The sequence below is a fragment of the Peromyscus eremicus genome, chromosome 8b, assembly GCF_949786415.1.
Source record: "Peromyscus eremicus chromosome 8b, PerEre_H2_v1, whole genome shotgun sequence".
In the NCBI taxonomy this organism is placed as follows: domain Eukaryota; kingdom Metazoa; phylum Chordata; class Mammalia; order Rodentia; family Cricetidae; genus Peromyscus; species Peromyscus eremicus.
Window position 1 is genome coordinate 42,877,666 of NC_081424.1, and position 20,336 is coordinate 42,898,001.

A 20,336-nucleotide genomic window follows, 5' to 3' on the forward strand; every position below is an offset into this window, starting at 1 on the left:
TCCTTTTCTCTCTGTAGCCCAGGCTGGCCTCAAACTTCAAGGGTAGAGATTACAGTCATGTGACATTACAGTCATGTGACATTCTCTTCAACTTTACCCCCATTTTTCTTCTTCCCTAAAATCTGTAGCATAGTATAGACCTTATTATTTAGAATAAAAAACATGCAAAATATCCATAATGTGTGATAGACTGTATATAATTATATATATATATATATATTTATATATTTATTATATAATTCATTGGAGTATATAATCAAATGAATCAAAGCATGTAAATAATACCTTTTGAATATAATTCCACCTTCAAAATGTGGGCAGTTCAATCGTAAGGCCTGAAAGGAGGAGGCTGGGGAGGGACAGGATGAGAATGTACACACAGATGCACACAGATGCCAAGGTGGAAGGCATATGACATGGGAAGAGTTTTTTTGGTCTCAGAACTGTAGGCAAATGTGTTTGGCTTTATCCTCCTGTTTCCCCTCTCTGGCATCAATCTCTGGTACTGCTTTTCAAAGGCAAATTAGAATTCCCTCTTATCACTGAGCTCCCAGACTGCCTGTATTTAGTGGCCATGTTCTACATGGGATTGACACATCAACCCATCGGAGGGGAAGTGTGTCTTCAGCTGCAGGACCAGAGCATCAGTGTTTGTAGTCCATTAAGTTATGCATGCTCTACTGACAGAATACTGGAACCACTGGGGCAGTGTGGGCATCTATCCAGGGATCTCCACCTGGGTGGGCTAAGTCAGTACACTCTAGTGTGGGTCTCTGATATCAGCGTCTAGAAAGTCCAGTTTTAACCAGCTCCCAGCAGGGCTCCTCATACAATACCAGGCTATGACTGGTCAAGATGCTTCTCTACTTGGGGCTTCAGATTTTGCCACAGAACCTTTTGAAAATTTAGAAGAACATTTATCCCTCGATTTTCAAGTGGGAGGATTTTGTTTTTAAAGAATGCAGTCATTTCCTTGTAATTTTTTCTACCTCTTTGAAGTTGTCTTTCTTTGTTTCTTTTCTTTTTTTTCTGTGTTATCCACTCAAATTGTCCTACCTTGATATTTCACACGTTGCTTCATTTTTTCATGCCCCGCAAACGTGCAAAGTTTTGTTTTCATTTTGTTTGTTCTGTTCTTGGCTTACAGCAGCTACTAAGGCCTGCTGCAGTCTGATGTACTTGTGTTCTGACTCGGAAGTGCTCAGTGGGCATGGGCCTCTGTGGTAATCAGGTGGTTCTGGGGAGCTGTGTGAGTGGGGGTTACATGATAAACAGACAAAAGGACCCTCAAACAGAACAACTTTCACTGAGGACAGAATCATAGCAGTCACTATGAGATATTCTGATGAGAAAGCTGTGGATGCCTCTCTGTGATGTGTTTTTAATGGTTAACTCAGAAACAGTTTTTACTTTATCCGAGGGAAACCATTGTGAGTAAGCTGTCCTTTCTGGAACAGTCTCTCTCTCTCTCTCTCTCTCTCTCTCCCTCCCTCCCTCCCTCCCTCCCTCCCTCCCTCCCTCCCTCCCTCCCTCTCTCTCATTCTCTCTCCCCTCTCTTTGTCTCTCCTTCTGTGTCTCTGTCTGTCTGTCTGTCTGTCTCTCTTTCTCTCTCCCCCCTCCCTTTCTCTCCCCCCTCTCTGTCTCTCCTTCTGTGTCTCTGTCTCATTCTCTCTGTCTCTCTCTCCCTGCCCCTGTCTCTTTCTTTCTATAATAGCCACTGAAACACAAATGCTTAAAATAAATTCTTCGAAAAGTCCCAGTAACTTATTAACCAGGGCAGGTGTAGGCCTTGTAAAAGTTACCCCATCTCTCCTGAGGCCACTGGGAGTGAGATTTTCATCTCACACATAACATTTTTATATTTACGTAAAATGTAAAATATAGGTGTTATATTTAGCCATTTACAGATGTCTCGAAGGTATAAGGATTTAAATGAGGGTTGCCTTCTGAAAGCCCCATGCCCCCAGAGTCTGGCGGTTCTGGAGTTCTGATGTGTTAGTTGTACAGTTAGGCAGTGGCTCTCTTGACTCTTTGGCTTAATAGCCCGACTATTGTTTGAAGTTGGCTTTCAGTTGTTATTATTACCGTTTTGTTGCGGGGGGTGGGGGTGGGGTGGGGGTCTAGTCTGGAATATTTGGGGTATCCACCGTTTTGATGCTCCCTCTTCTCCCCCTCAGTTCACTTACCAAGCAGTCATTTGACAGCCCAGCCCAAACTTTTCACTGGTTTGCAGCTGCTGGACTCGTTGTAGGCCATTTGGTTGCAATTTAAGAACCAGTGGTTTAAACTGTTCTGGAAAATTAGGCAAATATACACAGTCTGTTCCCTTTTGGATCACACTCGTATGAGGGCAGATATGTAGGCAGATTTATCATAAGGATAGATGTTAAGGTCTAGACATGCTCACTTTGAGTCATTTCAGGACAAACTTCATCTCATGACCACGGTGGATAAACTTTATTTTCCCAAAGAAACATTTTGAGGTGAAGTAGAAATCACTAATGTGGTTCATACCAAAAGGTGGGATGTTATTGCAGATAAAGACCGATGGTAAGTCATCGTAAAACATCTCAAGTGACCAGTGTTGGGAGACTGCACCCCTGCAGCCATTCTGTTTCAAGCATTTGGTACAGTATTCTGTACATTATGAGACCTTTAGTAAGGGAGCTTTGTGTTCGATGAGCTTGCCTAACTGTAGGCTCATATCAGGACTCTATCCATGTTCCATACAGGCTGAGCTGTGATCCTTGGGAGGTCAGATCAAATAAATGTGCTTTTGATTTCTGATATTTATTTCTGGCTTAAGATGGGTTTATCTATAACCTTATCTTAAGTCCAGGAGTATCTGTATGCACATCTGCCTGAGGTTAACCTGTTTTTGTTTTTGTTTTTTTTAAATCATGATTGTGTGTTTTTGACCTGCATCCCTGTTTCTGGGCATAGTTCAGAAGGTGCACTCAAACTAGCTAGATAGGAAAGAGGGGATCCCCGAGTGGAGTGTGGAGGTGATAGAGTCCCAGGCATTCTGTGCTGCATAACTGGTTGGCCTGCTTTGGGAGTCACTGTGTCCAGTTGCATGCTCTTGTCCTTGTCTTGTTGGGCTCACTGTTTCTGGATCTGACATGGATCTCTGGATCTTTTCTTCACTCCTGGATTGTGACTCTTCCCACCAGCATTGTGCCTGCCCTTTCTATTGGAAAGGCTTAGTTTATTTCTTATACTCAGACAGCCCTCTTAGCTCTGTCAAGGATGGTCCTTGTCATCCTGCAGTCTTCCTGGTGAAATGTGGATAGACACTCTGTTTCTGTAGATCCACTCTTCAGAGAATGCCTTTTGTGGAAAATGAGCAACCAAGCAAATTCAAGGATGATGAAGTCTTTCAGATCTCATGTGCCTTGAGTTTGTTCTTTAAAGAAACAGAATAAATTAATCTTATATTCTGAGAGTTTTTCTTCATAACTTACAGCTATTCTCTGCTAATTATGCTTCTGATTTCTCTTGAGAACAATGACATGAAAAACTGTCTTTGGATTTTTACATATGTAAATTTATGGTAAAGGAAAAATGTTTTCCTTCTTGAGTTATCTTGCTGCATTTCAAGGCTTAAAAGTGTTGAAGTATTACCATTCAGAAGTCACCATGAGTTATAAACCATTTACTAATCTGAGCAACCCTTTTCTCCTCATTTTGAGTGTATGTTTAGATGTAACTATGCCTTACCGGCAAAGGAGTAATTCTTTCTTTGACCATTATAACTCAGCCTCTATTTACCCTAGTAACCCTTAAAGGTGAGATTCACATCTGGACATGAAGGATGAATGACTAACTGTAACTTCTGCTTTTTAATCACAGAGTTGACTCCTGAAGAGAGAGCCCAAAAGATCGCCAAAGCTATGCGCAAACAGTCTTCTGAAGTCAAGGAGAAGTGGGAGAGTCTAAATGCCGTGATGAGCAGCTGGCAGAAGCAAGTGGGGAAGGCGTTAGAGAAACTCCGAGACCTGCAGGGAGCCATGGATGACCTGGATGCAGACATGAAGGAGGCTGAGGCGGTGCGGAATGGCTGGAAGCCTGTGGGAGACCTGCTCATAGACTCGCTGCAGGATCACATAGAGAAAACCATGGTCAGCACCATAGCCTTTGACAGAGAATATTTAAGGAATGTTTGGTTGCTGCATAGAACACAAATAAAGAGTCCCACATATAGGAGTCATTATAAGGGATTCTTATAACGCTAACACTGCTTCAGCTCCCCATCCAAGTCAGGAATTATGGCAGATGTTTTCCATATGTGCCATTCTCCCAAAAAACACTGAGGTGGCTTTTATGATAGTTCAGTTTGTTTAAACATTTTTTAAAATTCCAGTTGAGAATCCCTAAATAGCTTAGATTAGGTTTACCTATTTAAAGCAAAATCAAACTTTTTAATTTCACTTTGTTTCTCAATTATGCCCTCCACTTCGCTTTCTTTGTTTCCTATTCATTTGTTAAAGAAATTGAGTGTTTATTTTGTAATTATTCCCACAGCCTAGATTTAACAGAATCGTACCCATGTGGTACAGCCTACAGGTTCTGTCTCCTAGACACTGGTGGTTGGATTTAGAGGTTTAATAAAAAACAAACTGCTTTCCCAGGAATTCTCATCTATAATTTCTGTCTTATTGTCTGAGTAAATGAAAAATGAATTTAGTTATAAATTCCTTTTGTAATAGGGAATTGCCCAAGGTTAAGGATATTAGTCCTATGGTGTAAATCCACTTTGGTTACTCGTATTCTGTAACATCTTGAGGAAAAAAAAAAGGGATGAAGTTTAGGCAGTAAAAGACATTACAACTTTAGAGTATAGCAGGGTATGTATAGTCATGAATCATGCTGGAGGATGAGCCACGAGAAACTCAGAAGGGATGAGTCCAATGCCATCTACCATGCATAGAATTTTTATTGCAAAAGGTACACACATCTTTTGTTCATAGACACTGGATAACATTCTTCCTTTATATGAATGTGGCTGAGTGGAAAAAAAAGATCTGGGAAATTAACTTAATACTTGGGCCAGTTACACAAGTAAATATCTGAATATATAGACATAGGAGTAACAATAACTAGCATTTATTTATTAAGGCTTATTCTTACATGCCAAGAACTGTTCCTAGTCAGTTCATTTGGATATCTCTTTTAATCCTCATACCATCCCAACAAGGTAGGTATTATTTCATGAAAACAAAACCAAAGCTCACGCCCACACAGCTGGTTAAGTGGTAAAATGCTTGTGACTAATGTTCTTAAAGTTCTTCTCTTTCACTACAGAGATGTCTTTCATCCAAATGGTGTTAAACACAATCTTGACCAACTCTTTGAATTTAAACCCTCTAAAATTTAAACACTTTTCAACTTAAAACTTTTCAATTTAAAGCAAGTGTTACAAAGAATATTAGTGTTTGCCATTTTTGACAGATGTGTTTCTGGATATTCAGTGAATTAAGTAGGCCTCTCCCAAACCCATAGCATTCTAAAATACATTCCTCTGGATACATGTGAGTTTAAAATAGTCTAAGAAGAACATAAGCATTAGTTGATCAGCACAGCTTTTTCCAAAACTGAACACTTCTTATATGTTTTCTGTTTATTTTAGGTGGTGTAGATTGTATTCGAGGCCTTCTACATTTTGGGCAAATACAGCACCACTCAGCTCTGTGCACAGTCCTCTTTTTACTTTTTATTTTTAGATGAGCTCTTTCTAAGGTGTCTAGGTTAGTCTTAAACTCAGTGAGTAGCCCAAATAAGCCTTCATCTTGCAGTCTTTCTGCCTCAGCCTTCCAAATACCTGTGACTACAGACCTTAGCTACCAGGCCTGGCTTAATTAATTGTGAACACTGAAAAATCTTTTAGTGTTTTACAATATGTGAATAGTATCAAAAACAACAACAACAAAATGCTTCTAGATTTGAGTGGGAATTTACTCATGTGAATTTGAAAGTGTCACTTTTTTAATTTGGAATGATTAGTGTTAAGAAAAACAAAAATTGATACCTGGCGAAAAAAACCCAACAGTTTGGAAATTGTTAGTCTTATTTAGTTAAAGGAATCACTCTCCTCTCCAGCCATATCCCTTTGTTCTTAATCTACTTAAGGGAGAAAAAAACAACAATAATTAATTGTCGAATGGGAAGGATTAAAATACTTTTACATTTTAGGAAGTAAAAGATTAAAATTCAAGTCTCACTAAATAGAATAAATTCAATGTCTGTGATATTTTGCATGTGCCCTAAAGTATATCCCATATCTAACTGGAGCTATATGGGTAGGGAGAGATGAAGTACTAGGAATTCCTAAATATTAGTAAATTCGTCAAAGCAGCGCTGGAAAATAAGATCTCGAGGAATAATGAAATCATTTCAGTTGCTAAAGTTATCTTTAATAATGCTGTTTTCTGCGTATACACCTTCTGGTTGCAGACGGCTTTGAGACGCACACCTGCCAACAGTCTAACGTGCACCTTTGATAGTAGCAGATGTTTCTGTTTTTACAGCAACCAGGGCCACGTAGACTCTTATTCTCTCATAGGAAAGTGCAGTCAAAACATGATAAATTACTTCTTTATACAAGAACACATGGCAGTTCTGAAGCCATTTATAACTCGATTTATTTCAAGCCCCTTAATTTGGAAAGTCTTAAAAGGCGAAAGATAAACTTCCTTGATAGAAAGGTTCCTCGTTGCCATAAAACACCTCACCATAAAGCGAAAACAAAGCCAGAAAGACTTTGCCTGTCAAAGCTCCTTTTTAATGCTTTCACCTATGGCTTGTAACAGAAAAAAAAAAAAAGATTTTTACACAGTAAAAATGTAAGCTTTTTATTGTTCCTTAAGATAAAAAAAAAACCCACCTGTCTTGAAGGTATGATCTAATTCTAAAACACCTTTACCATCTGCTAAAATAAATTGGTTATTATATAACAATTATAAAACTATTAAGTAGCATGTTGATTTTAATCTTTATACCTAAAAACTAAAAAGATGTTGATTTAAAAACCTGGATCCAGTTTTGGGGTCTTTGTATGTAACCATGAAAAAGAGTGTTATTATATCAAGCTAAAAGCATTGGTTAAAAGCCTTAGGAACATGTGAGTTCTAGCATGTGTGTCCACCTGGGGGAAATCTGGATTCCTTCTGAGTGTATGCTGCAACACTCTCTGTCCCTCACGTCTGTATTAATTGATAATCCTTTGCACCTGTCAGGCCTGTATCTATGTGACTGCATGTCTGCATGTGCACATTCGGCCATTTTCGGATGTCCAACATCGGGAGGGATAGATAAAAACCACTGCAAATCAACGTTCTTTCTCTTTCCATATCGGAACAGGCCATGTGTCTTTTGGAGCTTCCTTTCTTCTGTCTTCTTTTGACTCATTGGTATCTGCTGAGGTTGCAGGTAGATCGTACTAAACACCTGTTGACGTCCATGGATTCAAATGTCATTTATACACTGCTGTCTCTGATACCTTGATTTTCCTCACTGATTTTAGGCTCTAGGTCTCTTCTGGTGGTTTGTTTTTCGCCTCTCCTTTGGACTTAACCAATTTGGGGTCAAGAATTTTAAAACACTAAAGTATATTCTGTGGTTTACCTTTAAAACAAAGTTGATTGCTGAATATTGGGTTTTAGCAACCATTATGATTCAGGGTAGATTATAGGGGAGGCAAAATTTTGTCTCTGCTCTCTTGGGAGACTATTCATCTGATCCTAAAATTCTGAAATAATACAGGATAACAAAGGTAGACTCTGTTCTTTATTGTAACATCAGAAAGAAGCCTGATGAATACTGTATTCTGTGTGTGTGTGTGTGTGTGTGTGTGTGTGTGTGTGTGTGTGTGTGTGTGAAGGTAGGGAAGTGTCTCAAACAGTTTCCTTGGGACAGGAAGAATGTAAATTCGAACAGTGGTAAGAACTGAAATCTGAGATGTCCAGCAGTGGATTTGGAATGGCTCTGGGCAGTCAGAATAGCCCTGCCATGACACTTGGTTTGTATGTTTTGATATGTGTTAGTTGAAAGTCATAGTTGGGTTGGAGACACCAAACAAAGTCCTAAGAGTACAGGGAAGGGGCCTCCAGGGCAGGCTGCAGAGATAAATCCCCTAGCTGAGTCATTTAAAGATCCAGGGGGACTAGACAAAGACTTTGTCAGAGGAAGGGAACCAATGCTTTAGACAGGTGGGATTCTGTGGAGAAAGGAGACCATGACTCTATCATTATTCTGTTTGTCTCATTGGTCACTGGTCTAAATTTCTAGCTTTCCCTCTTCATATGCTTGCCCATGCTATACACCTTTTACCTGTCTGCTCTGCACCCAGAGGTAGCAGTTCAGTTCTGAGGCTCATCCATAGCTTTTCCTTTATGCTCTTCTCTTCCTGTCTCACCCCTCACCAAAGTACAGACTGTGATCACAGCGGGATGTGAGTGACAGAGCTTTTCTTTCTGGTATTCAATAATCATATTGGATTGGGGATGAGGAAAGCTGCTCTCACTGGCCACCTAACTAACCTAAGCCTGACTGAGTTCAAGTCAACTTATTGCATCAGATGAAAAAATGGAGTAAGGCAGCCATGTTATAATAGAATCAATGGAGAAAGTATGAAAGCAAATTAGAATCAAGTCTAGAAACAATAAAGTGAGCCATGCAACAAAACAGTCCTGTGGTTTGCACATAATAGAGACGAGACAGAAATGCTTAGCAGCTTAAATGAGTTTGCAGGCTGAGTTTTCCCTTTACACACACACTTAGATGCCCAGGGAGTATCTGGCTGTATGGTTTAGGAAAGGCCTGATCCATCCAGCTACTGTCAAGTGGCATCTCTAGGTGATGGTCTCACAACCGCCTTCCCGTGGCCTTTGGTAGGAAGATGGCAACTCTGGCTTTATAAAGAGTCTCCTCCAGTGACATATTAAAAAATCTCTTTTCTACCAGGCGTTTAGAGAAGAAATTGCACCAATCAACTTGAAAGTTAAAACAATGAATGATCTGTCCAGTCAGCTGTCTCCGCTTGACCTGCATCCGTCTCTAAAGATGTCTCGCCAGCTGGATGACCTTAATATGCGATGGAAACTTCTACAGGTACCAGCTTAGCCCCGTGAGAAATGCTATCTAACAACCGCATAAAGAATAAGGAAAGGGAATGGAAATGTCAGGAAGCTGTGCAATTGTTGATTTGCATTTATTTAGTTTCCTAGTGTACCAGTTCTTTGCATTTTTTTTAAACTATGGAGAACATTCTGTAGGATGTACACAGACAGAAGCCCTTGGATGGTCTTTATAACCCACCTCACTTTTAATCACTTCTCTCTCTTTACTTGATGTAGTATTTGATAAGTATTTAAGTATTTGATAATGAATTTAGCAAGCATGGCATCAGGTATTTGTCTTTCTACATCTTAAATCTAAGGGCATCATTTATTTATGAGTATGGATTTTTAGCATAATTTGTATATAATTTCTATATGATACTTGTAGAAATTTATATAAAATACATTGAGTTGTAGTAATTGGAACCTATAGTCTGCCACAGAAACATTTATCCTATTGTGGCTTGTAAAGGAATCATTTTCTTACCGTTAGTATGTATTTGTTTTCTTTTGGAAGGCTACAAAGCTTTTGTCCTTTCTCTTCACATTGCTCACTGTTCAAGGCCTTTCTATATCTTTATAGAAAGCACATCTGGACCTTAGCTCCTAGAAATAACCTTCCCAAAGGCAGTTGTTTCAGTGGCCCACTTGTTGTAGACTCTAGACTTGTAGACCTTACTTATAGAGTCCAGACTTGTAGACTTTACTTGTAGACTTCATACTTGTAGACCTTACTTGTAGACTCTGGACTTGTAGACCTTATTTGTAGACTCCAGATTTAACTGAGCCAGGACTCCCAAGTGTTCTCAGGTGTGAGCATTGGCTGACTACTGTCCATGTCAGGCAGGAGTTCATGGTACAAAGGATCTGTGACACATTCATTATCCACCTGCTAGGAATCTGAACAGTTATGCCTTTCTGCTGAAAATTAGCAGGGGATGATACGACTAGAGAATGACAGTCAATAATTCTAATTTCTCTAAAATATGACACCTAATAAGACAAATGTGCAATTTCATTTTATTTTAAAAGTATGATACATTTTATGTTAGAATATGTTTCTTGTATTAGTTCACACATCAAAATGCCTAAGGAGGTCACTGAGATGGCTTAGTAGGTAAATGCATTTGCTGACAAACTGGAGTTTGCCACCAGTAACCCACATAGTAGAAGGAAAGAACCAACTCCTACAAGTTGCACCATGACACCTGTGCCCCACGCTCACCACTGAATATTTTTTAATTTAATGGTACTTAATTCCTTAATGAGATTGAAGATGCAAAATATAAATATTCAGTATCTGACAGTTTTTCCTATCATTGTGAAGAATGTCGATAATCTGGGATTTGTTGGGCAAAGCATATTAAATTTGTAAGTGCTCAGAGAAATGTTTGAACTTCATCCTTTATTCTTCTGCTCCATTCCTCTGCATCATTATCTTTCATTATACTCATTTAAAGATTGTTCTGGTCTTTCTTGATTTTCTTTCTGCTTTGCCTGTTACCACCATCTCTATAGACGTCAGACAACATGTTCTATTTGAAGGGAAGTATTTATTCTTCCATCCTTATCTTTGATCCTGGTAGCTGCCAGAGTTCAAATATCAGTCATGGATAAGGAAAAAAAAAGAAATCCACCCTAGCAGACAGTGCTGTTAAATTTCAGGAATAGAAGCTCACTTGCTCATAAAATATGACATTTGAGTATTTGTCATAATGAATAAAGTGTATTCTGATGCAATTTAATGTAGCTAACCAGGAGAAACCTGAGCTGCCCAGTGAGCTAGACAAATACAAGTTTTATTGACAAGTAGCTGAAAATGAAATTGTCCATCCAAATGGAACAGCTCCCCAACACTTCAGGGACACGTAACAGGAGGAAGGAAATGGCGATGCCAGAAGGCTGCATGCAGTTGCTGTTGGTTTGCATTGTTTCGTAGTGTCGTAGCTGTGTTTTGTAATGTGGGGCACACTAACCATAGAATGTGTGCTATAGAAGGTAGTAATGTACTGGGATATGCTGGATACACATCGCACCTACAAGAGGGATGCTCAGGGACTCCTCTTTCTTTTGGTAGCAATCATCAGATGCAAACTCGTAGGAAAATCAGAAGGTGTTTCGCACTTGTCTTCCCATTTTCTATCTATCTCTCTATCTACCTATTAATATTTCTATCATCTGTCTCACTGCCTGTCTCCCCATCTATCCATCTGTTCATGTCTTTTCCTTGGAGTACTCTAAGCTTCAGTTTTCACTCACTCTCTGGCATTTTTTTTACCATCCTTCTTACAAATGAGAGATGAGTATGGACTCACCCCATTGCCACATCTTAACCTAAGCTGCCTTGGAAGCAGGCTTCCTCAGGGGAAGTGAAATAGAACAGTTTGAAAGCGTAGGTCTGGCCCCAGAAGGCCAAGGTAGGAATATTCAAGTTGTTTTGACTAGTTGTATCTTCAGAAACTTCCTTGTGTCTGTTTCTTTATCTGTAAATGTATAACTGTAATAATACTTAGCTAATGAGGTTATTTATAGACTTAAAGTTCATGTAAATAGTTTAGAAGTGGCTCTGGCTTTCTTTACCATTATTTAATGTCAGAAGTTGGTTTTCATACTACTACATTAATAAGAAAGGAAGAGAAGGATTCTGCCCAAACAGCAATGAATCGATTGATAAGCAGTATCACTTAATGTAGTAATTAAACCTAGGATATTATGAAAATGATTGTTTTGAAGTCAATAATTTCATCTGCCTTGTGCATGTGTGCAGGTTTCTGTGGACGATCGCCTTAAACAGCTCCAGGAAGCCCACAGAGATTTTGGGCCATCTTCTCAACACTTTCTGTCTAGTAAGTATGCATAAATTTGAGATCTTGTTAATTGAAAATATTAGCAAATTCCTTCAGTTCTGCCCAAGAAGCTACATTCTTTGATATAACTATAATTAAAATAAATACATTTTTAAGAGAAGATAATTCATGAAATTTTACTTACTGCTTATGTAATACAGTATGCAAATTGGTTTGTCTTTAGATATATTTTCTCATTTAAACACTTGTTATGATAACTAATGTAGTATAATATCATTGCTTTATTATGCAAAGGTTATGAACTTTTCACACCAAAAATTTATGCTTAAAGATTTTGAATTAGTTTTTCTCCATTCACAAAATAGTATAGTGTTTTTTTAAAGCTACATGTGCGTTTTAAATTTCTAACTATACAAAATGTTGCAGATTGAGTGTTGTACATAGAGTTAATGGAACATCCTTCAACTGGAATTTTTAATTTTATGTGCTCTTCATGCAGACTTAAATAAATAATTTTGAGCCCTGTCTGATTTATCATTCATTGCTGAGGATATTTAAAAATGTTGAATTTTGAAACTCCCAGATTGAGCATAAATGTTAATTCTGTTTTTTACCAGACCTGAGGATTTTTTGAAAGTTAATTTCTTGGTCTTTGCATACCTATTTACTCAGATGGCCTCGAGAATTAAATGCAAAAGTCTATCAAGCTATACAAAGCAGCCAACCCACAGCTTGGCCCAAATGCTTTCAGCACATATTAATGCCTTTCCTTTCATTTCAAATGGCAAGTCTATGGAAAAAAGCAAGTTGTGTAATTTAATTCCATTTCAATAAATCTTAAGCTCAAGGCCAAGAGTGTTTCTCAGTTATGGCAACTTTATTTCATCTAGAACCATAGAGAAAGATGATGTGGAAGTCCATGTATCCTAAATTAATGCCATTGGTATTTTGTCTTCTTTTGTTTTTGTTTTTGTTTTTGGTCACTGTGACAAAAACTGGGAACCTGAATCAAAGGTCAGGCTTTACTTTCATATTCTTGAGAAATTTAATTAATCGTTTCCTGTCCCCTGCCTCTGACATACCCATTTTCACTTCCTAAACTGAGTCTGGAGGTATTTGCCTCTGAATAATGTATAGCCCTTTCTAGTGGGTAAGAATGGATTTTTTTAAAAAATATTTAACAAATGGATGTCGTTATTGTGGAAATAAATAGGCTTTTATTATATTCATTAGATAGTAAGTATTATAACTTCTAAATCCTATAGAATAAACCAAGACTAAATTAAATAGCAATTTATAAATAATTGAGATTTTCTTTTATAGTTCAAATGATCAGTTATCTGTTAATGTTGATGAAGCCCTAACTTTTTACCTGGCAACCTCTCCCATGGAAATCTAGTTCATGTTCCCTAAGACATGAAGTGTCATAGAATTGGCACACACTTTGTGGTGCTCAACCACATGGCCTTTCAGTGTTTAGCAGCTGACAGTCCAGGAAGCTTGGTTATTCGAATCAATAATTATTAAATACATGAAAAAGTGTGAACAAAATTCCCGTCAGTACATTTAATAATTCTTCTCCCTTGCTGCTTAGAGTCTTTGGCTTGATTGTGTTCCTTGGCCTTTATCCATGGTTATTAAAGAAGCCCATTCCATGAGGCACATAATAAAACCTGACCTATTAGCCTGTTGCCAACACTGAAATGAGGTTGACTCTCATGAGAAATTAGTGTGCCTGATTCCTCGTTTCCATGTCCATTTGTGAACTTCCGTGGACACAGAAGAATGAGGGCTGGCCTTTCATCAAGGCAGGCACAAATGTTAAGGAGGCAGTTTACTGAATTAATGTTTGGAAATGTGTTTGCGTCCGAACTGTACCACTGATTCACTAGGTATACTTAGGAGTGCTATTTTTATTCTGTATACTTAGCTTCTTCTCTATCAAATTCAATGTCAATGTGTGGATCTTGCTGCTTTTTTAAAAATAAAATGTGGATTTGGAAAGCTTGGCAAAGTTTAGAATGTTACAGATTTGTAAGGTATCAATGTGCCAAGAAATTAAGAAAACAAAATGGTGACAAATGTCTACGTGATAGTCTAGTGATACTTGCAAAATTTCTTTCCAGTTTACCTGGTAGCTTGCTTAGCAAAATTCCTCTAGCTCTAAATTCATGTGGGCTACTCACCCTAAATAAGTTTTTAAATAATCGATTTACTAAGAGAGTAATGTGTTTTTACAAGTAATCAGTAAACAGAGCTGTGAAAACTGAAGTATTTCCATTAAAAACCAGAGCATCTCAACCATAGTGATTCCTACTACAAACATGGAAAATTATTTTCTGTGTCTTGCAGATGAAAAGAAGTGTCTAATATTCTTCTTAGACAATCGGCTTGGCTCATAAATACCCTTGCCCATTTTTATGTTACATTTTCTTTGTAAAGACTTCTTATAATTAAATTTGAGTGCCATCTGTTCTTAATAGCTGTGCCTATGACTATGGCACAAAGCGAGGAGTATTATTAGTGATCTAGAAATTCAGTCTTGAGAATTATGGCTTTTAATCTGAATACACAATGTGTAGGGGCACAGCTTGCAGATGGCTGGCGCCGAGTTCTGTGTTGTGACGGTTGTGAACAGTCACCTGAGTTTGTGGAAGTCTTTCCATCAACAGGTTCCGACAGAATCGCCCCTGGCGGGTGAGTCTCGGTTCTTCACTTCACACGTATCTGAATCTTTAAAGCTGTTCTGCTTGGCCTCGTGGTTTTCCTAATTGCAGGAATCCAGCTTAGATAGAGCAGGTCTCTCAAGAGCTGCTCTGAAATGTGTTCAGTTGTTTTGCATTAAGGCATAAGGCTTGCTGCTTCCAGTAACTTCCTTTTGTTTCCTCAGCTTCGGTCCAGCTGCCCTGGCAAAGGTCCATTTCGCATAATAAAGTGCCCTATTACATCAAGTAAGTTGACTTCACTTCTCCTTTAGGTACCAAGAAAGTAAAATTTTACCAAATAATTTAGGAACTCTCCCTCCCCTGTAACTTGTTTTGTTTTGTTGGGTTTTTTGGGTTTTTGTTTTGTGTTTTGGTTTTTTGTTTTTTTTGTTGTTATTGTTTTGAATGAGATAAGGTCTCACTATGTAGTCCTGACTGGTCTGGAATTCATTATGTAGACCAGACTGGCTTTGAACTCAGGGAGATTAACCCAGCCTCTGCCTCCCAAGTGCTGGAATTAAAGATGTGTATCACCAAACCCAGCTCCTGTACTTTTAAAAACAGAATTTAATCCTCTTACCTAGAGGAAGCGATTTGTAATTATTGTTGGGAAGAAATTAGTTTCAAAATCAGAGAGTTGTCATCCATTAGGTTTTCCTGGTCTTGGGGAAAGATAACTGAGTTACTATTTTACCACACTTATCAACCTCTTCACCTCCCTCTTCCACCTTAGCATCACCATAAGGTTGTTGTTGTTGTTTTCAGCCTACTTTCTCCTTTCTGTTTCTTCTTATGTGACATTTTCTGAGTCTTATCTAGTTTACCCACCATCCCAGGATGCTGATCCTTGGCTTACTCTGTATTTTGTCACAGAGCGGAATGATGAAGTACTACTGTTATCTCTAGAAGTGTAAGTTAGTGAGGCAGTTGATTTACAATGCAATCTAGCACTAAGCATTGTCATTGACCCTATTATGTGTAAGGAGAACTAGGTCGTAATTCTGAGAGTGCACACCGAGTATCCAAAGACAGCCATGGTTCACATTAGCTGTGTGGCCTTGGGCATGATGAATAAAAATATCTTTGCCAAGTTTTCTTTGTATTATTCTGAAACAAAGTGTGGTCTCTTGAAACCCTATGCCAATTTTAATTGACCTGTCTGATCTTTCTTTTGGAAAAGTTTGTGAAGACAATATTAATGGACTAGTACTACTTAATGTGCCTTTCCTTCTATCCTAAAATCCATCCTAATTTTTTGTTTGTTTGTTTGTTTTTTTGTTTTTCAAGACAGGGTTTCTCTTTGTTTTTCAAGACAGGGTTTCTCTGTGTAGCTTTGCGCCTTTCCTGGCTATCACTCTGTAGACCAGGCTGGCCTAAAACTCACAGAGATCTGCCTGGCTCTGCCTCCCGAGTGCTGGGATTAAAGGCATGCACCACCACCACCACCACCACCGCCCGGCTCCATCCTCATTTTAAAAACAAGCTTGATTGTCATCATCTATAAAAATATATTAAGCAATATGTGCTGCATTGCTTTATGAGAATCTAACTCCTTTGTTCATGGACAGCATATGGTATATTGAGTTGTGATAAATTCAAGAATGACGCATCAAAGCAGTTGATGAGTGTATAATTTCTACAGGCATGGATGGAAAGGAGTCTGAGGCTGGGTGAAATGACTTGTCTTTACTGAAAGCACTTGTGGTCATCTATTTCAAATTTAAAACTTTCTTTGATGTTTTACGGTTTTTATTCCAATTAATAATAGCTAGAGCAATAGTGTTTGAGTTAGTTTGGGTAAATATTGACTTGGACTAAATAATAGGGCTATAGTTATAACTCTGAGACAGAATAAGCTCTCTCTTTAATGATGTCCAATACTAAAGCCCCTGGAACACAGAATATGCTAGGTGGCTTAGCCGGGTAGTCTCCAGATTGTAGACTGCCATAGGCAGGCTATTCTGAGTCAGTGAAAACATGGCGACTTTTAAACAGGAAGAGAGCAGCGGAAGAGAGGCCAGACTTAGGGAATTACAGATGTGACATTGAAGATGGAAAAAGAGAAATGTAATCCTGGGAATAAAGACAGCCTCAAGAGGCTGGAAAAGGAAGGGAGTGAGGTCCTTGTAGACGCCGCGCACCCCCCCCCCCCAGAGGAACACATCCATGCCAGACTCAATGCCAGTCTTTGGAAGTTTTTTGTGTGGTAGCATTAGAAAGTGAGTATATATACAGTCCCAAGTCTTAGAATTCTATAAAGATTGGTTAGAGTTAATTAATGGATTGGAGACTTCTATAATCAGATTTTTTTAAAAAAATAATATGCAATCTTGATCTAGTATAAAGGAGTTTGTTTTCACTAGATAAAGATAATAGGAAATCTCTTTTTTTTTTTTTTTTTTTTTTTTTTTTTTTTTTTTGGTTTTTCGAGACAGGGTTTCTCTGTGTAGCTTTGCGCCTTTCCTGAGACTCACTTGGTAGTCCAGGCTGGCCTCGAACTCACAGAGATCCGCCTGGCTCTGCCTCCCGAGTGCTGGGATTAAAGGCGTGCGCCACCACCACCCGGCTAATAGGAAATCTCTTACTCATTGATGCTTACACACTGATTTTTTTGGGATTTTTTGTTTTTGTTTTTGGTGTATGTTGGGGGAGGAGGGACTTCTAGAGCACCTCTTTAATATACATACTTCCATTAGCTGAAGAATTTCTGTTTGTCCACATCACTTATAGATGACCAGGGATTAACTAGCGGTTAGACTTCCTCTAACCCCTAGAGTTTATGTTGGGATCCTGTAGAAGAAAGTTTTTGCTCAGACTGTCAGTTTTTATGGAGAAAAAACCATGTGGGAGAAAAGTTAGTTTATCTGATGTCTTGTTGCTTGGTCATAACCGATGCTGGAAAAATAATATAAAATATAGTGATAGAAATTCTTTAATGATGCTGTTTATGGGTAAACTTTCCTATCTTGTCTTCCATGTCTCTAGTAAGTATCAGCATTTGTTTCTTTTTCCTTTTTTTTTTAGTAATTATTTGACAGTCTCACACATGCATATAATGCATTCTGGCCATGTCATTTCCATATTCTCTCTTCCCCTCTTCCCACCTCCATTAATCCCCTTCTACCACCAGGTCCCCATCTTATTTTTATGTGTAAGATGAATTGCTAAATGGTCTTTTTAATATAAAAACCCAGAGCCAGATATTGGGGTGAAAACCTGAGAGATCAGAAGAATAGTAAAAGCCACAGCCAACCTCACCTCACTGACACCTCAGTCTCTAAAGGGACCTACTTCCTGTATACCCACACCTATATGCCTTTCTGTTCTGCCATCTCATTTCCTCTCTCCACCCAGCTACATCACTTTCTCTTCCTGCCCAGCTCTATCACTTCCTGTATGTCTGTACAGACCTCCAGACCTTTATGGTTAACTAGTGTTGGAATTAAAGTTATGTACCACCATACCTGACTCTGTTCCTAGTGTGGCCTTGAATTCACAGAGTTCCAGACAGATCTCTGCCTGCCAAGTGATAGGATTAAAGGCATGTGCTACCATTGCCTGACCTCTATGTTTACTATGGTGGCTGACTTTTTCTTCTGATCCTCAGATAAACTTTATTAGGGTGCACAATATTTTGGGGGACACCATACATCACCACAGTTAGTCTTTTTGTTTTGTTTTTGTTTGTACTTTGTGACTCAGGTCCTCCTTTGTGAGCATGGGTCTGTAAATGTCCACTAGAGAATGGCTCATTTTCTTAAATGCATATAGATTTAGTGTTAAATGTCATTTAAGGTTTTCACAATTTAGAGCAAATTCTCCTGGTTTTATGAAACTCATTTAACTGGCATTTTTACATTACTCTGTTATGCAACTTTCTAGTTTATTTCCCCATAGAAAAGGAACATTAAACTTGGGAGGTAGAGTTAGAGAGCCAGTATTTCACATGGAGAATTGTTATGAAAACAAAATTTAATCCTCAGATAAATTCATAAGCTAGTAAATGATAAATGAAAAGGCTTTTAACGTGTACTTTCCTTTGCATGCCCGTACAAATAAGTAGAAGAAAAATGTTAAAAACCTATTTAGCATTATTGTCACACTATTAGAATTTCCTGGGGCAAATTGAGTGAATTAATTTAGCCAACAGAAAATAGTATTCAAGTGGAAATTTTAAGTTTGCATTTTAATACATGTATTGCTAGAGTACAGCAAGAGAATTTGAAAGGAGAGGTCAGATTATTTATAGTTTATATCTTAGTTGTATAGGTTAATTAAAATATATATTATGCACATCAAGATGGTTCTTTATTAACATTTTGAAGTGCACTGCAGTGAGTGACATGTTTTTGAAGAGTCGCAGGATACAGATCTGAAATGTAAGAACTTGTCTATGTGGCATGAATCTTTGTTAATGCCCGTGTTAGTCAGGTTTCTGTTGCAGTAACAAATGCCTGCGATGAAGGAAATAAGCTCACAAAGAAAAACAGGTTAAATCAAAAGGAAGAGCTGTGGAGCCCAGTCCCAATGGACACATCTACAAATACTCCCTCACCTGAGGCTCAGAAGAGGGGGTGGAAAGATTGTAAGAGCCAGGGCATCAGGGAGTTTGTTGTGAGATTGTGTCTCCTAGCAATGTTAGAAGGTCCAGGCAGCATGTCTTACCAACATGTCTGCCCAAACACGAGCTGAACAAGGACGGCACCAATGGGCATGCTAAACTGGTTGGGGAAAAATCCACATCGCTTCAGCCCTACACAAAGAATTACAGGCAACTGAGGGAAGCTGGGAGCGGGAGACATGATCCTCTTAGGCGAAGAACATACATGCCAGTTGGTTGTCCAGTGCCAAACCATCAGCCCTGAAAACATACATACAAGTAATGTTATATGGACTTGTCAGCTTATATTTAGGACTGTATGTGTATGTGTATGCATACATACGTATATGGTTCATGCAATAACAAATAGTGGAAAAGAGGTCATGAATTTGAAGGAGAATGGGGAGGTGTACATGGGAGGTTTTGGAGGGAGAAATGTAAACATAATCTCATAAATAAAAAGAAAATAGATATATGTCTTAGTTAAGGTTTTTATTGCTGTGAATAAACACCATGACCACAGCAACTCTTACACGATAAACATTTAACTGGGGCTGAAGTTAGTCCATTATTGCCCTGGTAGAAGGCATTGATGGCTTGCAGGCAGACATGGTGCTGGAGAAGGAGCTGAGTTCTACATCTAGATTGGCAGGCTACAGGAAAACTGAATGAGCCCCTGGACCTTGTTTGAGTTTCTGAAACCTCAAAGCCCACCCCTAGTGACAAACTTCCTCCAACAAGGTCACACCTCCTAATAGTGCTACTCCCTGGGAGTCTATGGGGGCCATTTTCATTGAAATCACCACAGTCCATAAAATGAAAAGATTAAAAAAAAAGATAACAGGAAGAAGGAGAACACCAGGTTATTTTTGGCTTACAGTTCTGGGTGCTCCAAGGCATGGTGGATTGTCCCTGTTACTTTGTTACTGTTACCAAGAAGCATATCACAGAAGGAGCCTGTGGAAGAGCGGAACCCCTCAGCCCCTCATTGCATAGCCAGGAAGCCAAAGACAGGAGAAGAAAGGAGCTTCCAAGGCCTGCTCCCAAATACCTGATGATGCCCCACCAGACCTCACCTCTTACAGGCTTCACAGCTTCCCAATAGTGC

The 20,336-nt window shown here is 38.7% G+C and overlaps 1 protein-coding gene across 1 annotated transcript in view; it reads left to right on the plus strand.

Moving 5' to 3' along the window:
* Positions 1–20,336, plus strand: part of Utrn (utrophin) — a 507,673-nt gene that overhangs the window by 401,608 nt on the left and 85,729 nt on the right. Inside the window, exons 55-58 of the mRNA XM_059272738.1 lie at positions 3,853–4,121; positions 8,962–9,108; positions 11,884–11,962; positions 14,814–14,874. Coding sequence (XP_059128721.1) covers positions 3,853–4,121; positions 8,962–9,108; positions 11,884–11,962; positions 14,814–14,874 — 556 coding nt within the window. The remainder of the gene's footprint in view (positions 1–3,852; positions 4,122–8,961; positions 9,109–11,883; positions 11,963–14,813; positions 14,875–20,336) is intronic.